This window comes from Dermacentor variabilis, chromosome 4 (assembly GCF_050947875.1).
Source record: "Dermacentor variabilis isolate Ectoservices chromosome 4, ASM5094787v1, whole genome shotgun sequence".
In the NCBI taxonomy this organism is placed as follows: Eukaryota; Metazoa; Arthropoda; class Arachnida; order Ixodida; family Ixodidae; genus Dermacentor; species Dermacentor variabilis.
Window position 1 is genome coordinate 193,454,725 of NC_134571.1, and position 25,919 is coordinate 193,480,643.

Consider the following 25,919-nt stretch of genomic DNA (forward strand, 5'->3'; position numbering starts at 1 on the left):
ACCCCTGGTCCTGGGCTAATTGTGGCCGTATTTTCCCTACAAACTCGTTAATTTCATCCGCCCACTTAACTTTCTGCCGCCCCCTGCTGCGCTTCCCTTCCCTTGGTATCCAGTCCGTAACCCTTAATGACCATCGGTTATCTTCCCTCCTCGTTACATGTCCTGCCCATGCCCATTTCTTTTTCTTGATTTGAACTGAGATGTCATTAACTCGCTTTTGTTCCCTCTCCCCATCTGCTCTTTTCTTATCCCTTAACGTTACACCCAGCGTTCTTCTTTCCATAGCTCGTTGCATCGTCCTCAATTTAAGCAGAACCCTTTTCGTAAGCCTCCAGGTTTCTGGCCCGTACGTGAGTACTGGTACTGGTCAAACACAGCTGTTATACACTTTTCTCTTGAGCGATAATGGCAACCTGCTGTTCGTGATCTCAGAATGCTTGCCAAGCGCACCCAAGCCCATTCTTATTCTTCTGATTATTTCAGTCTCATGATCCAGATCCGCGGCCACTACCTGCCCTAAGTAGATGTGTTCCCTTACCACTTCCAGTGCCTCTCTACCTATCGTAAACTGCTGTTCTCTTCCGAGACTGTGAAACGTTACTTTAGTTTTCTGCAAATTAATTTTTAGACACTGCTTTGCCTGTTTGCCTGCTTGTTTGCCTGCTTGTTTTTGCCTGCTTGTTTTAGACCCTGTTTGCCTGCTTTGCCTTTGTCTGCTTTGCCTCTCCAGCTCAGTGAGCATGCATTGTAACTGGTCCCCTGATTTACTTAGCAAGGCAATATCATCAGCGAATGGCAAGTTACTAAGGTATTCTCCATTAACTCTTATCCCCAATTCTTCGCAATCTAGGTGTCTATAATACGTCCTGTAAGCACGCTGTGGATAGCATTGGAGAGATCGTAACTCCATGCTTGACGCATTTCTTTATTGCGATTTTGTTGTTTTCTTTATGGAGGAATACGGTGGGGCTGCGGAGCCGCTATAGATATCTTTCAGTATTTTTACATACAACTCGTCTACACCCTGATTCCGTAATGCCCCCATGACTGCTGAGGTTTCGACTGCATCAAACGCTTTGTCGTAATCAATGAATGATATATATAAAGCTCAGACCACACGTACGCTTGCGGACGCGCGCAAGCTCCCGTTCACGCGCCCACGCATGCACACACGCTGCGGCATGGCTTGTACGCGTCGAAACGCGGCGTGATCTCGGGGAACAGCTCCTCCCTGTGATCGCGCGCTTGGGTTGCCTTGCGTCGGCACGCCTGGCTACGCAGCTACGGCGCGGAACGTTCAACTCTCAGTGAAGCAGATTTATATCATGCAAGAAAGTGCTGCTTCTTTCCCTTTCGCGTTGATCTAACAGCTACAAAAATATAACAATTACGTTTATAGATAATGAAGCATTTTGAAATACCGTCGATAAGGAAGTACGAAGCGGCGCCTGCCAAGGCGTCTGTGAGTGAGCCCAGTGTGTGCGCGCTGTCGCGCATCCTTGTGGATGCAAACCGTCATTACTCGCGAGGCGCAGCAGGCACTAGGCGCGCGGACGCGAGCTTGCGCGCGTCCGCAAGCGTACGTGTGGTCTCGGCTTAAGGGTTGGTTATATTCCGCACACTTCCCTATCACCTGATTTATAGTGTTAATATGGTCTATCGTTGAGTAGCCTTTACGAAATCCTGCCTGGCCCTTTGGTTGTGAGAAATCTAAGGTGTTTCTGGATTCTATTTGCGATTACCTTAGTAAATACTTTGTAGGCAATGGACAGTAAGCTGATCGGTCTATAATTTTTCAAGTCTTTGGCGTCCACTTTCTTATGGATTAGGATTATGTTAGCGTACTTCCAAGATTCCGGTACGCTCGAGGTCATGATGCATTGCCTATACAGGGTGGCCAGTTTATCTAGAACAATCTGCCCACCATCGTTCAACAAAACTCCTGTTACCTGATCCTCCCCAGCTGCCTTCCTCCTTTGCATATCTCCCAAGGCTTTCTTTACTTCTTCCGGCGTTACCTATGGGATTTCGAATTCCTCTAGACGTTTTTCTTTTCCATTATTGTCGTGCGTGCCACTGGTACTGTATAAATCTCTATAGAACTTCTCAGCCACTTGGACTATCTCATCCATATTAGTAATGATATTGTCGGCTTTTTACTTAACGCATAGATCTGATTCTTACCTATTGATAGTTTCTTCTTCACTGCTTTTAGGCTTCCTCCGTTCTTGAGAGCATGTTCAATTGTATCCATATTATACTTGCTTATGTCAGCTGTCTTACGATTGTTGATTAGCTTGGAAAGTTCTACCAGCCGTTTAACACTTTTCAGACACGATCGTCACAATACGACTTACACACCATTGCAGAGTCTAGCCGTCTGATTCTCCACACGGTAAGCGAAGACAATGTCTTTTATGTCTTGCCCGGATGCCAAGTAGCTGGAATGCAAGTTGGAGAAAAATTAGAACTCATGTCTCAAGTGTTTTTTGCACATTAATTATGATGACATGACTTTTCTTCACAATGATTTCCATGGCTGTGGGGGCACTTCTTTTGTGACATACGATCAAAATGTTATGTGTAGGTTATCTACCACCTTTATTTATGCTACATGTGCAAGCATTTCTGAGTGCATGTTTTACAAGTTGCGCTAGGTCAAAAGCTCTGAGGTAGCGTTTGCGCGATGTCACTCGATGGCAAAGTTTTTCGATTAATTTGGCCAGAACTGCTACACTGTTGATGCACTGAGTGCAAACTTTCAGGCTCTGTGATCATGTGACAATTTTTTTCAGGTATCTTTTTTCACGCGCGTTGTCAGTAGCTTCGTTACTATTTCTTTTGTTTTGTATCAGTGTTTTATGTCCCATCCTTTACGTTTTTATGAGTTAATAAATATTTGGCTGTGTATGATGAACTAGACTATGTATTAGTATTAGATTATGTGTTGACGTTGTTTTCCCCGGAGGGCCCGCGGCATTCAGGAAGAGAGCGCAACGCCTGCTGATCACCACCACCACCACCACCACCTATGTGTAAGGACCAGGCACGAATCCGTAAAGGCTGCTCAACAATAGTTCATATTCACACAATCATACAGGTGATAGAGAAATGTATGGAATATAAGCAACCGTTATATAAAGCTTTCATTGATTACTAGAAAGCGTTTGATTCAGTCGAAACATTAGCAGTCATGGACGCATTAAGAAATCAGGGTGTAGACAAGCCGTATGGAAAAATACTGAAACATATCTATAGCGGCTCCACAGCCACCGTTGTCCTCCATAAAGAAAGCAAGAAAATCCCCATAAAGAAAGGTGTCAGGCAGGGAGATACGATTTCTCCAATGCTATTCGCAGCGTGTTTACAGGAGGTATTTAGAGACCTGGATTGGGAAGAATTGGGGATAAGAGTTAATGGAGAATACCTTAGTAACTTGCGATTCGCTGATGATATTGCCTTGCTTAGCAACTCATGGGGACCAATTGCAATGCATGCTCACTGAGCTGGAGAGGCAAAGCACAAGGGAGGGCCTAAAATTAATCTGCAGAAAACTAAAGTAATGTTTAACAGTCTCGGAAGAGAACAGAAGTTTACGATAGGTAGAGAGGCACTGGAAGTGGTAAGGGAACACATCTACTTAGGGCAGGTAGTGACCGCGGATCTGGATCATGAGACTGAAATAATCAGAAGAATAAGAATGGGCTTGGGTGCGCTTGGCAGGCATTCTGAGATCACGAACAACAGGTTGCCATTATCGCTCAAGAGAAAAGTGTATAACAGCTGTGTTTGACCAGTACCAGTACTCACGTACGCGCCAGAAACCTGGGGGCTTACGAAAAGGGTTCTGCTTAAATTGAGGACGATGCAACGAGCTATGGAAAGAAGAACGCTGGGTGTAACGTTAAGGGATAAGAAAAGAGCAGATGGGGAGAGGGAACAAAAGCGAGTTAATGACATCCTAGGTGAAATCAAGAAAAAGACATGGGAATGGGCAGGACATGTAATGAGGAGGGAAGATAACCGGTTGCCATTAAGGGTTACGAACTTGATTCCAAGGGAAGGGAAGAGTAGCAGGGGACGGCAGAAAGTTAGGTGGGCGGATGAGATTAAGAAGTTTGCAGGGAGGACATGGCCACAATTGGTACATGACCGGGGTTGTGGGAGAAGTATGGTAGAGGCTTTTGCCCTGCAGAGGGCGTAACCAGGCTTATGATGATTATGATGATGATTTTTATGCATGCTCATTGTCAGTCGCTTCGTTCTTTCTTTTGTTTTGCTTCAGTGTTTTGTGACCCCTCCCAGCTTTGTCTGAACAAAATGCGGTGGGCAGTATTATGTAAATAAATAAAATGAAATAAATGATACATTGACTGACAAAGAAACGATTTTCTTTTGTATTCCTTCAATCTCACATCATTACTATAGGGGCAACTATCCTTTACAAACCTCAATGCTATAGCAAGTCGTTCTCCAGGCTCCTGGGGTTTCTCGAATGTGGTGCTGCTGTGTGAGGCCCTCTGCGACAAAGCTCAATAGCTTGTCAAAGCGATTCGGCGTCATTCGAAAGAACTTGTAGAAAAATCCGTGGTCATCCTGACGCATCCGTTGCATCTGTAAAAAAAAAATGTTGCAATAATATTTAACAGAAGGCCCGTGTCCTACCCACAAAGAGGCGCAGGTATCAGTAGCTGTACACTTTTCACTGACACACAGGCATAGCCACTACCCATGTTTAACTTTACCCCCTGATTTGTTTATATGCTTGAATACAAACAGTGTGTCGGCAAAAAAAGAGAACCAGTCATCATTATATTAAACAAAAACCGTGCGGCCACTGTCATGAAACTTCGGAAAACAGTCGCGCAGCATTTTAACCTGCCAGGTCATAATTTAACTACATCATACTTCATATTCTACAGTCACACTTCCGAGAGACGGAAAATATAGGAAGTCCTATCTCGTCCACAAGCTTCATATATGACAACTAACACATATAAAAGGCGTTCTCGAATTCATGTGTTATACTAATGGCACAAACATATAGCAGTCCTTAACTTTTCTTCTAGGGGTGCGTTAATACCGAACAGTAGATTTAGAATAAAATATCGAATCAGATGAAGAAAAAAATAAGCTGGATATCTAATAAAATATCAAATATACTGGAAAATTTATTACAAAACCTAATTCTTACAAATTTGGTGCAAGAGTGTGCTACAGAAGCTCTGTATAAAAAGTATGGTGCACTGTGAATAATCAATGGAGCTTCAAATTGGTATTCCAGCAGTGGTTACACCTCTGTTCTAGTATATGAAGGTCTGGAACATACTTCTTTCATTAACAGATTGTCTGTTGAATAGAATGAAGACTTCCTTCCCTCTGAAACTGAAGAATTAGTGACGGTATGTTGTACTGCATACACGGGTTCGACAGACGGCTGTTGAAACTGCAGGAAGTATCGTCCCCGCCTATCCGGCGGCTAATCAGCCCGATCTTCGCCTATGCTTTCGCGCTTTCCGAAGTACAACCTGCTCTCGTCGTTCCCTCTGTTAGCGTACGTCACGTTATCGCTTCGAGCGGTGCTGCCAACCTGGACGAACCTTGTACCGAAGACGCGGTGCCGTTCTGCGAATTGTGGCGTTCGCGCGCTGCAAGTACGGTCCCCGCATTGCTGTTTTAACCCTTTCACTTATGTCTCGTAATTCTCATCAGCGCACTTAAAGACGCTGATGGGTAATTGCTGTCCCGACGAAGATAAGTCCCCATGTCCAAACACTGGCTTCTAGTTCTACCACTGTAGATCATCGAAAGGAAAGAAGTTACTCACAGCCGTAAAGTGCTTCTTTACACCGCTCACAGACGGGCCGGACCCACCAACGTCGCTGCAGACGCTTTCTGCGCTCCCGCCATCTTTACAAGAGCAGCAGCAGCAAGAGCTTTTTCCTGAATTGGTACATTGCGGGCAGAGAACGCTGAGGCCCGCGAAGCAAACGGCTAAGCAAAAGCTCGACCATAGTGTCGTGCGAGGTCGCGTGCAGTTGTCAACTACAGTCGTGGGTGAGCTGACGCTATCGCGCGTGATGTTGATTGGTGTAGCTTTGCTTGCCATAAGGATGTGTATATACAAACGGCGCGCATTTCTCAACCGAAAAACAATATACTAGCTCTAACATTGATGAATTAAATAGAAAAAGCTAGCCATAATGAAGTTAAGGATAAACTTTTCTCAAACCCAAAGACGAACATTTCCGCTTTTCGCTGGTCAGCTGCTTTGTCAGCCCTGTGCTACGCGTAGTGAAGCGCGCACGGGTGCGCGTATCGTGTGGCTGGCCGCCCTTCCCCTTGTCACCTGCGTACGCACTCGAAGACTCGTGCGCTTACTTCTCACGTAGTGAGACGCCCATACCGTGCTACGTGTGGTTGGGCAGGCGTCTATTTCTGCGGCGAGTATCGGTGTCATCGGCGGCAGCGCAACCGAGTGAACGAGTGAAGTATGAAAAAGGGTAAAGGGTGAGAGCGAGGAGGCGCAAGGAGGAAAGTGTAGAGGATGGAGCAGTGGAACCTAAGGCTTCTTGAACTTCGTAAAGTAGCGACACTGTCCTCTTGCGCCTTCACTCCTCCTTTCTCCTCTTTTTCCCGGTCCCTCCTCGGCGTGGCGCCGCCTAGAGTGCTCGAGCGTAGAAACGGCGCAAACATGCGCTCTACGCCACTCCGTATACGCTTCTCTAGCAAAAACGGCGCTGATGCACGGCGCGAGATCCCACGTGATGCTATGAGGCCAATAGCAACGGGGCGTCGGCCTCGACCAGAGCGCGCGAGGAGGAGGCGGAATTCTTCAATGCGTGGTACTGCTTTCCGAAGTTTAAGGGGCTTTAGCGGAGCTATCAGGCGGAAAGCGGAGGACGGTATGGCGAAAGCGTGAGGAGAAAAGTGTAGTGCGGTGACGCTGGCTACGAGATGGCACCAGAGTAGTGCGTCTCATCTGGGAGGTCTCTCGGCGGCGGGTTCACCTCGGAAGCGACGCGCCCATGGGTCGCCCAAGCGCTGGCTCTCCTGATTTTCAGATTAGCTAGGCAGTCGCGCCACGCTTCACTCCGTTTGCGACGTGCCACACAGAAAGACCTTCCGCGCCAGTCAGTATATCATGAAGTAGAAACACGTACTCAAACTTTGTATTAAGGAGTATCCTAATCGTCGGTGAATTTTTCAGAAGCATAATGCCCCCAGTCAGCGTATGCGAGATCTTATATTTACTCAATTTCGGTATGGCGTCTCTTTTGCGAAGTACCGGGCGAAGTTCTCGCATTTGAAGTTTAGTGTACAACTGCTGGTTAAAATAGAATATATATAAACTCATGTAAGGGCCGCAACCCTATCTCGGCAGCTCAAAATTTTGGAAAAAGAAACATCGGAGGAGCAATCGCGTTTTGTGTACCAATGCCGCGCATGTGCATCGACGTGTTTTCACGCGCTGCGCACTTCCACGTGCCCTGCGAACTGCGCGTTGCCCTCTCGTGCAATGGTACATTCGGGGACCCGATGGTGTGCAGTAGTTGCCGGTAAGACCGGTACCATTTTGACCAGGAGGTTCGATTCCGTGTAAGGGCCGGACCTCGTCAAAATCGTAAAAAAGAGTGCCGCCTTTACACGAGTCTATGCGGTAAATCCCAGAAATTTTGGCATTAGGAAAACACTGTACATTTAGGTATTTGTTATGGTGTTTATAGCTTCAGTCAAAAAGACTATCTGTGAATTTGAAAGAAATGCGCAGTGCTAGGTGAACACCAGTTAAATGGCTGCTGAAGCCTAGAATTTTGTACAAAGAACAATTTGTTTTTGGTGAGGAAAAGGGGACACAGTTGTGACTTCAGCGCTTAGTGTACATCTTCACGCAGGGGAAACTTACCGTGGGACGAAGGAGACATCTTCTTTAGCACATTGCCGATTACACACGTGTCGGGTTTGGCGTTCGTCATGGCAGCTCTGCTGGATGGCACTTGTTGCGCTATCGTATCGGCCAAGCTGACTCCTGCAGAAATCCTGGACACTGTCGACAAGTACAAGGTACACACTTTTTTCAAAGTCCACATCTTCTTAATGGAAATACTAATTTCTTAGTTTGCATCACTTTGTTTGCCAGCAAATTCTTGCCTTCTTAAGAGGGTGAAAATTGCACTTGTTGGCACATGTTTTTTTTTCTGTACTGTATAAAATTGCAAAAGCTGAGGCGAGGCCAGAAAACAGATTTTGCGCGTATGCTATCTGGTATCGTACCTTTAGTGACGCTGATTCAGAGCGGTGCAAAAATGCTTTGCAATTGTACAATGATACGATAGAAGATACTCGGACAACAAGTATTTGAAATACAGATGCAAGATGCTACCGCAATTATTGTATCCAATACGATGCTTTCCATTTGTATTTAATATACTTCGGGACATTCGCAAAATTTATATGATTTAGCAGAAAACACATATGCACAAAAACATTTGGTTTGACAATTCTTTACTCCGACCAACCTTGTTTCAATGGAAAGTAATATCTTTGACTATCTGAAAATGTTTGTCTTTCTTGCAGAAAGAATAATATTTTCATTCCGAAACAGTTTATTGTGGTTATTTTAGCCGCTGAAATGAAAACACTTTATACGTGGCGCTGTCAGCGGTTTTTGCTTCTGGCTTTTGTTTTTTATAAGAGTCGCTGCTTTGCTTGCCGACCAGCTAGCGGATCACCTTACGAGAACGTCAGTAAGAAGCCGCTGCATATCCGCTCAGTGGCTATGATGTTGGGCTGCTGAGCACGAGGTTACGGGATTGAATCACAGCCACGGCAGCCGCATTTCGATGGGGCGAAAACAGCCGTTTACTTAGATTTAGGTGTACGTTAAAGAACCCCAGGTGGTCGAAATGTCTGGTTTCCTCCACTGCGGCGTGCCTCCTCATCAGAAAGTTGTTTTGGCACGTAAAACCCAATAACATAATTTAATTTTAAGCCCCTGCACGATTGAGAGTTGAGAACTTGAGACCCATATCTCTCACTTCTCGCGTGGGGAAACTCATGGAGCACGTGGTCCTAGCCAGGATAACCACCTACCTCGAAGACTGCGACGCGCTCCCGCCCACGATGATACGATTCAGGAGAAACCTCTCAGCGCTGGACGCTCTGTTACAACTAAAACGTCAGATCATAGACGATTCAGGCAGATCGACAAAGGCAATTCTCGGGTTGGACTTCGATAACGTAACACATGCAACGATACTAGATAGAGTAGGCGAACTAGGACTGGGAAAACGCACGTACTATTATGTACGCAATTTTCTAACGGGCAGAAAGGCAAAGATCACGATAGCAGACCTAGTTTCGGGGGAGATCGAGATAGGCAGCGCAGGTACGCCACAGGGCTCGGTCTTATCACCGATGCTATTCAATCTGGCGCTAATCGGGCTGCCAGCCAAGCTACAAGAAATCGAGGGTCTAAATCATACCTTATATGCTGACGATATCACCCTATGGGTGAGAAACGGAAGTGACGGGCAGATAGAACAAACGCTTCGAACAGCGGTTGAAACAATCGAAAAATATATAGACGGGACAAGGTTAACATGCTCGGCAGAGAAATCGGAGCTGTTGCTGTATTGACCGACTCACACAGGTCGCAAACCAGGCAATTACAGGGAAGATCTCACCCATAGAGAGGAGATACAGTTAAAGGCGGCCGATGGGAAATCCATACCCAAGGTCGATAGGATCAGGGTATTGGGGCTCCTCATTGAAGCCAAGGGCAACAACGGAGAAACCCTCAGAAGACTGGAGGGAACTGTAACGCAAATCATGAGGCTAATCAGAAGGATAACAAATAAACATAGCGGGATGAAAGAGGAAGACACGATCAGGTTAATACAGGCCTTCGTAATAAGAAGAATAGTATACGTAGCGCCGCACTTAAAAGGGCAGGTCACGGAAAAGACCAAACTAGAATGCCTCAGCCATAGGACTACCCATCAGCACCAGCACGGACAAGTTGCTGCAATTAGGCCTACACAACACGATAGACGAGCTCATTGAAGCGCAATGTACGGCACAATATGAACGCCTCTCTAAGACTAGAGCAGGCAGACACATCCTTGAGAAATTAGACATAGGTTACCACACACAGCACGATGTCAAGGTGGACATCCCGAGAGAGACGAAGGAAAGATTGGTAATACCTCCCATACCAAAGAACATGCACCCAAAACACAATAAGGACAGGAGAAAAGAGCGAAGTAATAAGAACAGAGCGAAGTAAATACAGAAGAAATTCGGCAGCGACAAGGACGCAGTGTTCGTAGACGCGGCTCGATACAGTCGCAGACGGGGGTTTACGGCAGCCGTAATCGATAGGGAGAAGCGGTGCAAGATGTGCGCGACGATATGCACCACAAGTAACGAGCAGCGGAAGAAGTAGCCATAGCGCTCGCAGTAGCTCAGACTAACGCAACCGTGATAGTCAGCGACTCTCAGACGGCAATAAGAAACCTTGAGAACGGCCGAATCTCCCCGGAGGCACTACGCATTCTTCTTGCAGGAGGCAAAAATTACAAAAAAAAAAGATTTACATCACCTGGACACGCGCTCACACCCTCGCGGAGGACGCCAACAACAAGGCGGCACACGACGCGGCTCGAGGGCTTACGGACCGAGCCGCAGTCGTAAATGACGCCCCGACACCCCCCGGACGTGACGGTGCGGTAAATAAGTGGGAGTGGGAGGACAGAATAACAACATATAATGACAATACGAAACATTATAGGCTACAGAGGCGCATATTTCCGTGACCTCACGCAAAATTGACTAAAAAGCAGTCTGTCGCATGGCGGCAATTACAAACTAGGACGTATCCGAATCCTGCGCTCTCGCACATCATATATCCGGATGTATGTCCTACGGACAAATGCACAACATGTGAATCCAGAGCCACTCTGGAGCATATATGTTATGGGAATGCCGAGGGATAAATAACAATAAAGAAAACGCGGCCTTTAATAGCAGCCTTCGCACGCGGTGGGAAGCCGCGCTGCTCAGCCCCGCTATCGAAGATCAACTACGGGCAGTCCAGCGGGCCGAGGATGCCGCCAGGACCCACGAACTCCTGGCCGTCACCCAGGCGGGGCCTTTGGGCCTCCCCACCAACTCGCAGGGCACACAATAAAGTTCTTTCCTCCTCCTCCTCCCCTGCACGATGACGCAAATACCGCAGTATAGCTTTACCCCTTGCGTAAACGTAATAGCATTTACGGAATACTGGATCAGCTGACACGTGTACAGCAGCAACAACGCTGGTAGGGCCATTTTTTTCTGATTCATTGCGTATACGGAGAGCACGTAAACCTACACTGACCTTTAAAACTCTATATTGCTAGGGGTGTAAAGCGTTGGTTAGCGAATTGTTCATTTATTCATGTGGCTTGGTAGCAGTATCTTGTATCTTAACATACACGATGCGTTCTTCGATGTATTGGAAATACAGATACTGATATGTCGTGCCAGACGTCTCATGATACGGAGACCAGATACCCAAAGAGTATCTAAAATAGTGCCTAAGATACATGTTACTTCAATACTTCCCAGCACAGCACTGATTTCAGGTATTCACATAGATTTAATTTTTTTACAATTAGTTTAAAGAAATAAGACAAAGCCGAACGATAAATGAAGCACATGTACGAAGGCACTCTCTAAAGTGAAGGGAATTGTGACGGGAATCACATAGCGGGGGCGAACAATTATTGATTCGCCATACATAAATGAAAGCGAAGCAGCGGGTTTGTGCACACCAATAAGAAAAAAAGGAAAAGTGTCCTATACGGTAAAAAAAAAAATTATGGGCTTTTGCGTGCCAGAACTACTTTCGGATTATTTAATTATTTTATTGATTTATAGAATACTGTCAATCCCCCATGGGGATTTTTTCAGGAGTGAGCAACAAGTCACATCAACGAACACTACTAAAACATTCAATAGAAAAAGAGCACATAATGATTGGAGACTATTCAAGAATAGCAGTAGTACATTCATACATAATAATACACATAACGAACCCAATGTACATCAACCAGCAGGAAAAGTAGAAAAAAAATGCAGGGTAGAAGGCATCATTCAAATACAAAATGCACAGAACAAAAGTGTAGGCAAGTGCTTTCCTATCACAAACTGAATTGGGATGGATTGCATGGCGAAAGCAATTTGGTTACTTATATTGACAACTTTTAGGCTCATGCAGCATGCTCAACTGAATCCATAAACTTTGCTAGTGTTGGCTGCTGTTTTGCGACTACATCCAGTGCATTCCATTCACGAATTGAGCGTGGGAAGAAATAATAACGAAACGCATTATTAATAAACGGATATTCTACAAGTTCCGATCCATGGCGTCTTTTGGTCGGTATGGTATAAGGAAATTTAAAGTAAGAGTCGGGGTTTATACGGAATGATCTATGCAATAGTTAGTATAAAAATTCGAGCCGAAAAAGCTTTGCGCGACTTTCAAGGGTAGCTAGACCAGCATGCTGTAACAGAGCAGTAGGCGAGTCAAGGCGTCCGTAGCTGTTAAAGATAAAACGCACCGCTTTCCGCTGCACCCTTTCCAAAATGGCGATATCGTTCGCAGTGTGAGGGAACCACACAGTACTGGCGTATTCTAAGACTGGGCGGACAAAAAGTGACGTATGCAAGAAGCTTTGTTCGAGGTGTAGAATATGAGAAGGCCCGTTTAATGAAGAACAGTTTGTTTAATGCCTTATTTGACACTTGATCCACTTGCTTTGTTTAGCTGAGATTAGACGATATTATGAGACCTAGATATTTATACTGGTTTACACTTCGAAGTGGCACATCGTTAAAGTGGTATGGAAAATGAAGCTTAGACGCTTTATTTGTAATGGATATGAATACGGTTTTATCAATGTTTATTGTCATTTGCCAATCTACACACCACCGAGCTGTCTCATTCAAGGCATTATTTAATTTCACCATGTCATCGCGGTGTGTACTTCATTATAGAGCATGTAGTCATCAGCAAAGAGCCTGAGTTTCACGTCAGAATAGTTAGTTATGTCATTTAGAAATATTAAAAACAAAACTGGAGCTAATACAGATACCTGGGGAACGCCTGATAACACTGGAGCAAGTTCGGAGGAGTGAGAGCCGTACTGTAAAAATTGGTAGCGGCCAGTTAAAATTAGTAATCCATTGGTAAATTGGGCCATCACCTAATATGTAACTGAGTTTAAGGAGAAGTTAGGTGCGTGAGTCGCGGTCCAAAGCCTTCGAGAAGGGGAGAAAAACGACGTCAGTTTGAATGCGCTCGTTAATGCCGAGGGCCAGGTCATGCAGTCTTTCGACAAGCTGTGTAACAGTGGATAATCCAGATCTAAAGCCATGCTGATTCATGTGGAGGATATTGTTCGACTCAATAAAACTTATTAAAATGAGTCACGCCCTGGTGAAGGACTCCGGAAATTTCGACCACCCGGGGTTCTTTAACGTGCACCTAAATATAAGTACACGGGTGTTTTCGGCCCCATCGAAATCGGCCGCCGTGGCCGGGATTCAATCCCGCGACCTCGTGCGCAGCAGTCCAACACCATAGCCACTGAGCAACCCCGGCGCGTTTCTATACGGTAAATACATTTGGGTCCACCAAAGGAAACGATGTACTACGCCGAACTTACTTTCCGGAATTTTAGTTTTAACCGAAAAGGACCAGGTAGAGCAAATTTATGCTCGAAACTGCTACCCAAGCCTGCTTTCAAAGAATTCGTTACCTTTCGCTTATTTGAAGTTATTTATCAGCCACTGCGAGGAAAATGAGGAGCGCTGAGGAGGGGGGGGGCGGCGAAGAGAGTTCGGGCGAGCGTTCGCTTGGGTCCTTGCAGTCCTGGCAGCGGCCACTGCGGTGAAGTTCACTGATGGTAACGCGCGGTCGTAGTTGCAGTAGTGGTAATATTCGGTTGTTTATTTATATAAACAGAAAGGGAAGCGAAAGAAAATAAAGGGAAGGAAATGTACTACTGACTGCATTGTTCGTAACGCAGACTGCCAACAGATGAAGAGCGGACAGCAGTGGAGCCCGATCTACCTGGCCTTTTTGTTCCTGTATTATTCGTAGAAGCCCTGTACCCACATATTGATAAAAATCAAGTTTCGTGTCATTTTTGGTCAAATGCTAATTGTACTTATTCTGAATTCCTGCACTTTCGCATCGCCGTATGAAGTTCTGCAGCTGCTTAGTGCTTCTCGGACGCATTGTTATCCCATAAGAGCGCAGTTTCTTTGGCTAGTTGGAATTTCATACTTGTATGGGCTGCATTTTCTGAGACACGGACCCAGTGAGGCATACAGAAAAAGAAACGGGAGTGCTCTTGCAGCTGATATTTAGTAAAAATTTGCGTCTTCATAGATATACATAATATATTACTGAGGAATGTTAAAGAAAATCTCGTCGTCTGGCAGCACTATCAACGGTGCACTGAAGCATTTCGCCCTTTCAGTGACTCTGGATTCCGTCTCTATAATTTCCTCCGTGATCTTTGTGGCAGCTCATTATGCGGAAGTTTGAAAATAGTGGTGAGTCAGCACAGTTATTGTAGTGTGGGCAGGTGCCCATTGTTGCTCTGTTTTTGTACTACAATTACTGTGCTGAAGGCCAAAATCTGCGTCGTAAAGCACGTTTTAGCATCAGAACAATTACTGAGACAGACATCACTCTCCCCCAAAAAGAGTAAAATAGAAACTACAGCAATAAACTACCAGAAAATAACTATCCATTGAAAGTAGTCGGTGAAAGTTTGTGTGTAAAAATGTATTCACGAGAACCATCAAAGTCTCGGGCTCAAACAAAAGCCGGAAAGGCGGTACCCTATATGTAAGGAATGCAACAAAGAAGAAAGCATCTACAGTGGTTTTATGGCGTTAATACTTGACTACAGCAGTAGAGCGTGAATGTGAGAGTTGTGCAGTGAAGTGAAGTTAGCCCCGCAGCGCACGCTGTAATTTTAACATTCTCATGGGTGAAATGAGGGTGCTCGCATTTTCGCGTGCTAGAGAACGCCCCTATCACACTCATTTTTTGTAGTATGAGATGTTTAGTAAGAAACACCCGATATCTATATTTATCGGTGTTCCATAGTTTGTTGAACAACTAATATTCCTAAGGAACCTAAAATAACGGCATTTTGATGTGTTGCTGTTGTGTTATTGTTATGAGTTACACAAACGAAAATCGTACCGCCGGCTTTGTACCAACTATTGTAAAATCAGTGTATTGCCGGAGGTAGTGTATAAGCGAAGGCATCAATAGGCTGATCAAGTTGTCGCTGCTCATGACGTTTCGCTGAGGGCTAAGCAACCCCACTGCCTGCGATTTCTGTTCTTGCTGGCACTTAGTAACACGCCGCACATAAGCCTTGTAGGATATATGCTTAAGTAAAACTGCGCCCTCACAAAATGGGTACAAGGTGGCCTACATGGGAATTCCACCAGAAGCGCGATTCCACCAGAAGCGCGCTTCTGGTGGAATCGTCTGAACTCTTCTGAACTGGCTCGCCTAGTTGACCAGGCTGTGTAGGCAAAGAAAAAATAAGACATTGGAATACGTAGGCGATTTGCCATGGTTTCCGTTTGAGTTTTTCTCATTATCGATCGTTGTGCAAGCAGCTATAGAGACTTTGGTGCCACGGCATTGAGCTCAGTGGCTTGCTATCAAACCCTTGCTGTCTTATTGTGACACCAATACTTCTTTGCTAGTTACAATTGACAGTGAGATGCCTTGCAAACGCCTCCTGGCAAAAGAAGTCATTGCGTTATGTAGTACCTGTTTCATAATTTTTCTAGATCTGACAAACAAAGTACTGCAACTTTGCAGCGGCAAGCATGTATTTCTGGCCTCCATTTGCGTTTGTGCATCGTGCCCTTATGAGACAAGAAATAAGATAACAGGAAACCGACCGTCAGTGGAACAGCTCAATCATGACAGAGAAATAATAGTTAGACCTGTGTGTTTAGCACAATTATTTAGCAGCATAGAGCCCATTTAAAAGCCCAATATTATATCTTGCCACCGTGTCGCGCCGTGTACAGTGCACACTGCTATGACACCGGCCATCAAAGTGGTATCTCAGCCGGTTCCCGAGCTGACTAGTGCACCCCTGTCTCTTTCGAGTGCCTAAGTGAATCTTTGCAATATACTAAAGAAGCGTTTAATGCCCAGTTTCGTTGTAGAAAGTAAAGTATGTCTGCGCGAGTTTCGAGTTCGTTTGTGGGTACATAATTGTGATTGATAGCTGCTTGACAGCTAATTCATAATTTATTGTTATTCAAGTTCGATTTTTTCAATAGCGATTTGGTACTATAGCACACTCTGAATTGCGCTATCAGCATTTCGGAAATGCTTCGTCCCGTTGTGTCAAGTAATTATTTTGCATTGCGTGAACGAAGTATAATCATACCAACTCCTGTAAAGCTATATTCTCCGCGTTTGAATGACATGATTATATGTGAATGCTTGAGAAATGACATCTGCCGTGTTAAGTAGGACTTAATGCCTCAGTTTACCAGGACGTCTGGTTAGCCCAGGCACAAAGTGTTCGATATATATTTCAACCTGTCTTTGACGGTATATATATATATATATATATATATATATATATATATATATATATATATGTATATATATATATATATCTTCTTCGCCTTAGGGAAGTGTTGACGTCCTTGACCAACGCAGGCCTGCTACTGAACCTGAAAAAGTGCCAGTTCGACGCGCGCAAGCTCATGATTCTACGTCACGTTGTATCACAAAACGGCATTTGCCGCGCCCCATCAAAACTTCGCGCTCTGTCAGAGTTTCCTAAACCTAAGACACTCAAAGAACTCCGCGCCTTCATAGGCCTCGGTTCTTACTTCAGACGCTTTGTTCGCAATCTTGCCTCGATTATATCACCTCTGACACAACTCTTAAGTGGCGCCAACGATCTATCCTCCTGGTCTCCGCTATACTGCGACACTACGACCCCACCACCCCCACTGGAGTGCATACCGATGCCAGTGGTATTGGCCTTGGCGCTATCCTTGCGCAGCGCAAGCCTGGCTACTCCAACTAAGTTGTTGCCTACGCCAGTCGAGCGCTGACCAAATCGGAACGCGATTACAGCGTCACAGAAAAAGAATGCCTGGCCATCGTTCGGGCACTCGGGAAGTTACGCCCTTATTTATACGGCAGGCCTTTCCATGTGGTTACTCACCATCACGCCCTCTGTTGGTTATCGTCTTTAAAAGACCCGTCTGGACGCCTTGCCCGCTCGGCTCTACGCATTCAAGAATACGACATACACGTCATCTACCGCTCAGGTCGCAAGCACACTGACGCTGACGCTCTGTCCCGCTCTCCGCTGCCAGCCGACACAGCCTCCCTCTCCACCATTGAGGCGGTACCCTCGGTCGACATGGACACCTTCGCAGCAGAACAGCGCAAAGATCCTTGGGCGGCCTTTCTTTTGCATCTCCTTTCTGGCTCACCTGCATCTCCCATCTCTCGCTCCCTGCGTCGCCAGGCTGCCCATTTGGCTGTCCGGGATAACATCTTGTATCGACATAACTACCAGCCCGATGGTCGTAAGTGGCTCCTGGTTATCCCTAGGACTTTGCGTTCCGACATGTGCGCGTCTTTCCATACTGACCCACAATGTGCACACGCAGACGTTTTCAAGACGTATGAGCGCCTGCGGCAACGTTGCTACTGGCGAGGAATGTTTACTTTTGTCCAAAAGTTTGTCCGCTCGTGCCCGCAATGCCAACGCCGCAAATCTCCGCCTCACCCGGCCCACAGTTTATTACAGCTGCTTCTGTGTGGGAATTGACCTGTACGGGCCGCTACCGCTAACACCCACTGGCAAACCATGGATTATTGTCGCAGTTGATCGCCTAAGACGCTATGCTGAAACCGCTGCTCTACGTGCAGCGACGGCCAGTGACGTTGCATTCTTTCTGCTCCATCGTTTCATTCTTCATCATGGCATACCTCTAGAGCTGATGAGTGATAGAGGCCATGTGTTTTTGTCACAGGTGGTTGAAGCTCTGCTTGCTCAATGCCGCATAGTTCATCGAACAACCACGGCATACCATACTCAACCTAACTGGCTTGCGGAGCGTTTCAATCGCACCCTTGGTGATATGCTCACCATGTATGTTTCATCGGAGCATACTAACTGAGACATCATCCTCCCATTTGTCATGTACCCATATAATACGGCTACACAAAGTACTACAGGATTTTCTCCACACTTTCTTCTCTACGGTCGCGATCCTTCCCATACCATCGATGCAGTTTTGCCTTATACACCAGACACGTGAGAGTGTGCTCCCGTTTCAGCCATCGCCCGATACGCCGAGGAATGCCGTCAATTATCCCGAAACTTCACCTCCGCCGACCAACAACAACACAAAGCCAATCGTGATGGCGATGCTATGAATCCGAACTTCACTCCGGGCACACTTGTCTTGTGGTCAGTGTCTTCTACCACGCCTGGACTTTCGACGAAACTTCCCTCTCAGTATGATGGACCTATACCTCATCGTCGAACGCACCTCTCCGGTCAACTATGTCATAGAGCCGCTTACACCGACATCCGACAAGCGCCGCCGTAGACGGAATGTTGTTCATGTTCACCGCCTGAACCAATTCTATGACCCGCTCGTCTCCACGTCGCAAGTCGCCAGGATGGCTCCACTTTTGCACCGGGGATAATTGCAATGAAAAAGAAGAGCACAAGGACAAGGCCAGACAGATCGTCGGTTGCATGCTTGCAGTGGAACCAGTGGGCCAGCCGGATAGCCAGTGCTTAGCACGCGTGTGACCCGTTCGGGCCACCAGCTGTTCCTGCTCTGCGTCACCTGCCTTCTCGGTTACGAACAGACGCTACCATCTGAACTGTTCAATACAAACCATTAATATATATATATATATATATATATATATATATAAACAAAAAGCTTCGAACTTACCGCGCAATCATTTTTCCAAACATAAATTTCTGCTAAGCGTGTTTGTTAGGCTACTCACCTGTATGTAATTAGCGGGGTGTAAATTTTGCGGTTTTATTGCAAAAGCTATACTTCACCCTAAGAAATCACTTGAGTTGACATTGCAGAAAGCTCTGGATTATTAATGTAGTAACGTGCTCCAGGTAGCGTCTTTCATTGTGCAGCCACTGGTGCCTTCGGAGAGGCTACTCAAACTGATAAAATGGTCTTCACAGGCTGATGTACAGAATCTGCAGTTATGTTCACATATCTTGCTCACCGGCTCTAACCTTTGTTTTTTTTAAGATGACTATGCTATTGAGGGACACTCGATTACCATCTATGTTCCGCTGCGCAGATAACTGTTTTAAGAAATCCGTTTAGTTACAAATGTGTCTTTGGACATCCTATATGTAATCTGTAAGACGTAATTTATCCTATGAGCGTTCAGTCGGATGGAATACAAAATACACTGCACGTGAATTACACTTCAGAACATAATATGTTCGGATATTTTCTTAATTCTAAGAGCCATCCACAGCATTCTGGACACTGCCGCAAGTAGGTAGGTAGGTCCTTGTCTCTCTCGCTTCAATAAAAAAAAATAATGTGCGACCAACATTTGAATTGAACCTCTACCGTCGAGCACAGCAGCCTCGTGCTGCAGCCATTATTCCACGATCCCGCGGACATTTCGGCTGTTTCAAAGGCCGCTTGCTTTTTTAAGCATTAGGCGCTTGCGTCTCGCCCACTTTCTCGTCCTCTTTCCATGTGGCATCTCGCGCTTTCAGGAGACGTGGCGTTCCTCCGCTCTTTCGCGATATGCTGTTCACGGGCTCTCGTTTCGCAACTCATTTTCTGTGGTTTGGCTCATTCCACATCATGATTGTTCCGTCCAATCGACGTAGCATGTCACCGTAATAATTTTGAGACCACCCCGACACCAGTGAGTTGTATTTACTGTTTGTCGGCTAATTAAATCCCCTGGGCCTGCGCGACCATGGCGGTTGTAGGCGCTCGACGGAATCGCTTAGCCTAGACGAGGTCGAAGCTTCCGCCTGCAGATGGCGATCACGAGGAACTCTTACAAGGGACAGTGAGGCATCGTCGACCAGCCTGCATAAATCAACATCACGTAGAGCGATAGCTTTTGTCTTTCTAGCGCTTTCTGGCGCATTCTCAAGGTTTTTTTTTTCATCTTGAATGCCGCTGGCACACAGAAGCCCACCATTTGCAGCTGCAGGCCGCTCCGAGGAAGAAAGTTGTGGCAGACACTGTGGTTGTTACTGCTGCAGCGGCTGTGGGCACGACTCCGCCTTCAATCACGGCTAGGGACAGAACGTTCCTACACAGCGAGTACAGCTATGCAAGGGTGCTGGTCCATAAAAATCCCAACGCACAAGCAGATCCCTGTGTCCCGACGCTGAACCAAGGCACGAAGACTAGCCAGTTTCTAGGCAGGACCCCGCAACTGCGCCGTCCGGGGACAACGCGCCCGAGCCCGCTTGCCCCTCCACGACTACAAGGCTATCGCGCCCCCACAGAGAAAACTAGGGTTGGACCAGCGAACTCGTCCCACCCTGACCCGGGTGATTGGGGAGGCCGCAGGCTTGCCTGTCGCAAGTGCTTGGCATGTTTCGGTGTACATAGGGGCCACCGATAACTCCTGTAAAGGAATCATATCTAGTGTGGACGCGAGAACGACCCTGTCGGGGCTTGTAGATAATCTCGTTACACCGGACAACACTGTTTTACAGGCACGTATGATGGGTAAATCGAACGCGGCCCTCCTAACCTTCTACAAACTCCGGTTTCCTCACTACGTTCATTATTAAGGCACCGAATATCGGTGCTATTTGCGTCGTCCCCACCAAGTCTGCACGGTTTGCTTCCAGCTGGGACGTCGCTCTCGCAACTGCCCCACACCAGACCACATCATATTCTAGATATGCAGGGTTAATAACTCGCTGCTGGGACACTCGTGCTCACCCGAGTGTCGCTCGTGCGGAGGCGGTCACTACACACGTGGGCTGCCCCATACGGTCCTTATGAGTCTACACCTCTATCCTTCACCCTGATCGAGCCAAAAGAGGCAGGTCCAACTGCAGGTGGCAAGTCCTGATCAAGATCCCGAACCCGAGCAAAATTACGAAGCAGGACCCGCTTCATGACGGGTCCGGCAAGCTGCCAGCAAAGCAGCTGTCCACTTCGCAGAACGCTACTCCATCGAACATGCCCTGTGTGGACTAACAGCCCAAGACGCACAGGGCTGAGCACATCCCGGACGAACCTCGGGAGGTAAACCAACCGCTCCTAGGTAGCAGTGCTGTGCACTCCGCTTTATGAAGTCAAGCTATTTGGACCAAAATTTAATGGCCAGGCTTGGCGGGATGACAGTAAATCTTCATTTGGACCTCGGTGGTACATAATTCTGAACTTAAACTTACAGCGCAAGCACCTAAGACGGAACACAAAGGAAGATACGACACACACTGGCGCCAGTCTGTGTCGTATCTTCCTTTGTGGTCCGTCTTAGGTGAATACGGTTCAGCAGCATCATTCTGAAATCCAGGCTAAGATCCAGTCTCTGGATGCCACCTTGGACGCGAGATACAGAGAGCGTGTGCCAACGTTTGGCAGGAATTTCGCGATATGCTTAAAGTGGTGGTGTTCGTGTGAAAGGCACAGTTAACACAACGGCGACCATTTTCGATGAGCTGCTAATGAGCTGCATGACCACCTTATCCACCGAAGTACAGCAGGCGACCCAGTGGAAGATACAACAAATTCGCCGCTTGCTCTTCCACGATCTGCGTATGTGGACTGGGCGAGCTCCTGGGCGATCTTCCCGAGAACAAAACGCTCTCACTATTACGCGCGCCCATCAGTCGTCAGACCCAAAGATGGGGACTCATAACGCTGACCATAACGCTGACGCTTGTCGTATGGCGATGGAACTGCAGGTAGTGCCCACACGACTGGAGCCCTCTGCAGAAGTACATTGCCACGACCCCGACGGCTCCTGATGTCATTCTCCTACAGTAGCCTAACTGCACCCCCTCCTTCGATGGATTCGAAGTTCATTGCAGCAACTCATGGGTGCCCTCTTGCCCAACCGCTTAACAGTCGTAAGGCATTCTGGGGCCACCGACATCCACTATCAAATTTTAGTAGTAATCACGCACGATAAATCCAGGGAAAGTCTCTTTATCCTAAATCCGCACACTTCCCCCCCGTGGCCGCAGCCATAAATTCCACTACCATTTTACTGAGTTTAGCAAGATCGCGAGCAAATTATTGATCTATGGAGAATTAATGCACCATGCCCGGTCTGGGGGTATCTTAAGGCAACAGTAAAATTAACCAAATGGTGGCATGTGATCGGCAGCATGTACTTCACATCGTCTTCTGACCCCACGAAACCCACCCGCGTCGGTAACAGTTAGATGCACAGATGTCCCGACTTCACAATGACTCGCGGCACCCTTCCTTTCTGGAAGCCGCGCAGATCGCCCTCGATTTCGGGAGCGTCGGACCATGCTGTGAGTGCTAGCAGCCCTCACGGCAGACCTCGAGACAAAAACGCACGCGTTCACCACTAGGTCTACCTATCCCGACGTTTACCCACACCTGCTCCACCTACGGGAAGATGCAGGAGGCAGCGCGTGAATTAAAAACTTCAACTACGGGTTGCCCGTACCGCGCGAGAAGTGTAGGAGCGCGCTCATACACTAACCAGTAAGAAGTGGAGATGATTTGTGAGCGTCTGTCTGGTGCGCTGCAGCAGTGCTGAGTAAGACGGACGTAATTTGATTCTGCATAATCTTTGTATGTCCAATTGCGTTGACGCTCTGTAGTTATATCAGTTTACATCTGGAATAAACGGTGTTCATAACATGACTGCCGGCTCACTCGCATGGTGGCAGTGTTACCCAGTCGCAATATGTGCACCTTCCACGCTGCTGATATAGCCGAAACCCCTGAACTCATCAGGAATTAAACGCATGGATAGGAGGTAAAACTTAGGAAAGTGACTTCTCACTATTTTCTACGGCCACCCAGCTTAGCAAGCAGTCTAAAGAAGTACAATCAGCAACATTACTTGCAATAGTTGCAGACGGCAGGAAAACTTGGTGCACTTTCAAATTCGAAATTGAAGCAGGCAAAACAACATTGGTATTTTGTTTGAGAAATTGGAGGAAGTATGCAAACCGGTGGCGAATATTACCCTCAATGAATTCCACTTTGGATAAAACGGTCAAAAGAAGACGTATGCTTTGATGACTGGTTAACAGATCCGAGGCTTCTACCAAAGAGGTGCGAGTTCGGAAACCTGGAAGATCTCATGCTGCATCACCGCATTATTTTGAGGGTGCGTGACAATAACTTGCAGCAAAAGCTTATTTATGATAGCGCGTCGTTCGGAACGACATTAGCTATAAGCTGTGCACAAAAGCAAAAAAAGGCGATATTTGAGGTAATCAGAGAAAACGCCAAAGTAGAGCGCGACGCACTAACCCAGGCAGTCGCTACGCAAAAGCAACCCTGTAGTCGTTGTCGTTATTTTAATCACCATGTCAACATGTGCCCGGCTCAAGGGAAGATCCGCAGATAGTGCAGTGGACATAATCACTTTGTCCTAGCATGGAAAGCATCTGTGCACTGTCCATGGAGACGTTAGGAAAAGGAACTGCGCGAACTAGAAGCCGATGATAATGACGATTTCATATACAGCGAAGTTGTCTATAGCTAGGATCCGGGATATTATGGCATCCGCGTGATAAACTCTCTCCTAAAAAGTGAGTCAAAAGCAAACGTATATCGCTGCTCGCGTAGGAGCTCGGTTTAACGGCCACCTGCATGTAAAACGGCGCTCCGTCGCAGCTGTGTCTCTGTGAATGTATGACGTACTGCGTTAAGTAGTGTGCGCCTGAGTGAGGCGACCATGGGGCATTTTTGGTATCATTTCACTCCACTGTTATATGGGAAGGCGTGATCTGTACGCCTGAAGAGCAGCGTATCTACGAGGAGCGATAGCCAGAGCAGTGACGGGAGAGAGACCGTCACGTCGTGCCAACCCGGCGGCCTGAGAAGAGGTACGCGATGAGCAAGAGCCGAGGATGCACGTCGTGACGCCGAAAATGCCGCAAAGAGATGTCGACATCGCGAGAGCATGGCGCCGGGATGCGACGGCACCTACACAAGGTCCCGAAGAGATTTTCTCGATTGCAACTTCGGATCAAGCTGCCTAGTGTAATTCCCTATGGTTCGATAAGGAGCTATCGCAAATCAGCGGCATACGGCCGGAAGAAAGACGGCGAAAGGCGGTGGGTGCTTTCCCGGAGGTGCTTTCTCGGCGAGAACGTTGCGGAGTCTCGAGTCTGCGGCACGTCTAAGGTGGCGCTGATAAAGCGTACGCGCCTCGGTTGTGTACAACGCGTATACAGAGGCTGTGCTAAAGGGTGCGGTTCCACGTTTCTCGATGACGAACGGCTGCGTATGCCCGCATGTGCCTGCGCATCTTCCCAAGCTCAACGCCAACCGGACCAGCTTCTTTGGGCATCCACCTACAAAGAGTAGAATGGCTCATTAATTTGTTGCAAGCCTTGACCATAAGCGCAGCGGCAGCAGGCCACTGGAGCGCAACAGTTGGTATCGAAGGTCGCCTGTTCACGTACAAGCTAGAAGCCACAATGAACTGCTGCGTAATTTCAAGTAAGGCTGTCAACAAGCTGCCGCTGAAGCCTCAGCAACCCTGTCTGGCGACTCTAATGACTTTCTCCGGCCATAAAACACTGACCAAAGCAAAATTTTGGCCGCGTTTGTGCACGAGCAGGAAAGTGCGAAAATAAGCGTTTTTCGCGGTGGATTGATATATGTCCGTGACTCTAAGGTGATCAGTGGCTGAATGCCTTGGGTTTACATGTCGCGTGCGAAACATCCACTTCGAACAGTTGTATCCAGCAGCGCAACCGTTTGCACTTTTCAGTGGACTGCGACACTTTGAAGTCGTGGAGTACACAATACCTGCACTGAAATAAAAAGGGAGATTGAATGAGATAGCACTCCTGCGTTAGAAATTTTTATTTCAGATACATAATAACAAGACCGCAATTAACAGACACTTATCTTAAACTACCACACTATATATCTAAAATAACTGATCATTACCTTAAAATCCAAGAATATTGAACTAAAACGAACATTTATGCTAATTCCTGTTTTTCTCAAACTGCACCACAGTTAAATCAATTGTCTTGTGACGAAGTTTGCTGTATAAATAAAGAACCGTTTTCTTTGAATTTGTAGCCCCCCTGTTTACACGCCCTTGGGCAACGCGGGGTACCTCTGAATAAAGAATGAAGCTTAAGCCCGGAGCCATGGCAGTCGTCGTGCCAGACAAAAGAGTTGTCGTGGCTTTCGAAGTAGCAGTAGTAGAAACATTATTTTACTTCGGGATAATAGGACAAGAATGGTTAGATCCCCTAGTCCAGGGCTCCACTGACCTATACGACTCGCTCGGCTTGGTCGAGCAGAGCAACTTCGCTGTCCCGATCCTTGTTCGCCAGCCAGACATCCCACTGCCTTTCAATTGAGTTTGTCCTTAATAAGGGTGAAATAATTTCGGATGGCCTTAGGCTACACGTCCACAATGTCTGAGTGCGAGATAGCCGCTCCCAACACCCCAGACATGTGTCTGGTTATTCCGTTAGGTGGATATTGTTGAGGATTAATGATTTCGTGTGCGCGTTTGTTTTAGTGGGCGCCGACATGGTTTGGCGGGCTGAATTTCTGTCTTTTGTTTCTTTATGCCTCCGCGAAGTCACGCGGAGTGATCGGAGGTTGTTTGCGAGTCTCGA

The 25,919-nt window shown here is 46.9% G+C and overlaps 1 protein-coding gene across 1 annotated transcript in view; it reads left to right on the top strand.

Moving 5' to 3' along the window:
* Nucleotides 1-25,919, top strand: part of LOC142578119 (uncharacterized) — a 186,120-nt gene that overhangs the window by 109,350 nt on the left and 50,851 nt on the right. The window contains exon 6 of the mRNA XM_075687527.1: nucleotides 7,896-8,064. Within this exon, the coding sequence (XP_075543642.1) occupies nucleotides 7,896-8,064 (169 nt within the window). The remainder of the gene's footprint in view (nucleotides 1-7,895; nucleotides 8,065-25,919) is intronic.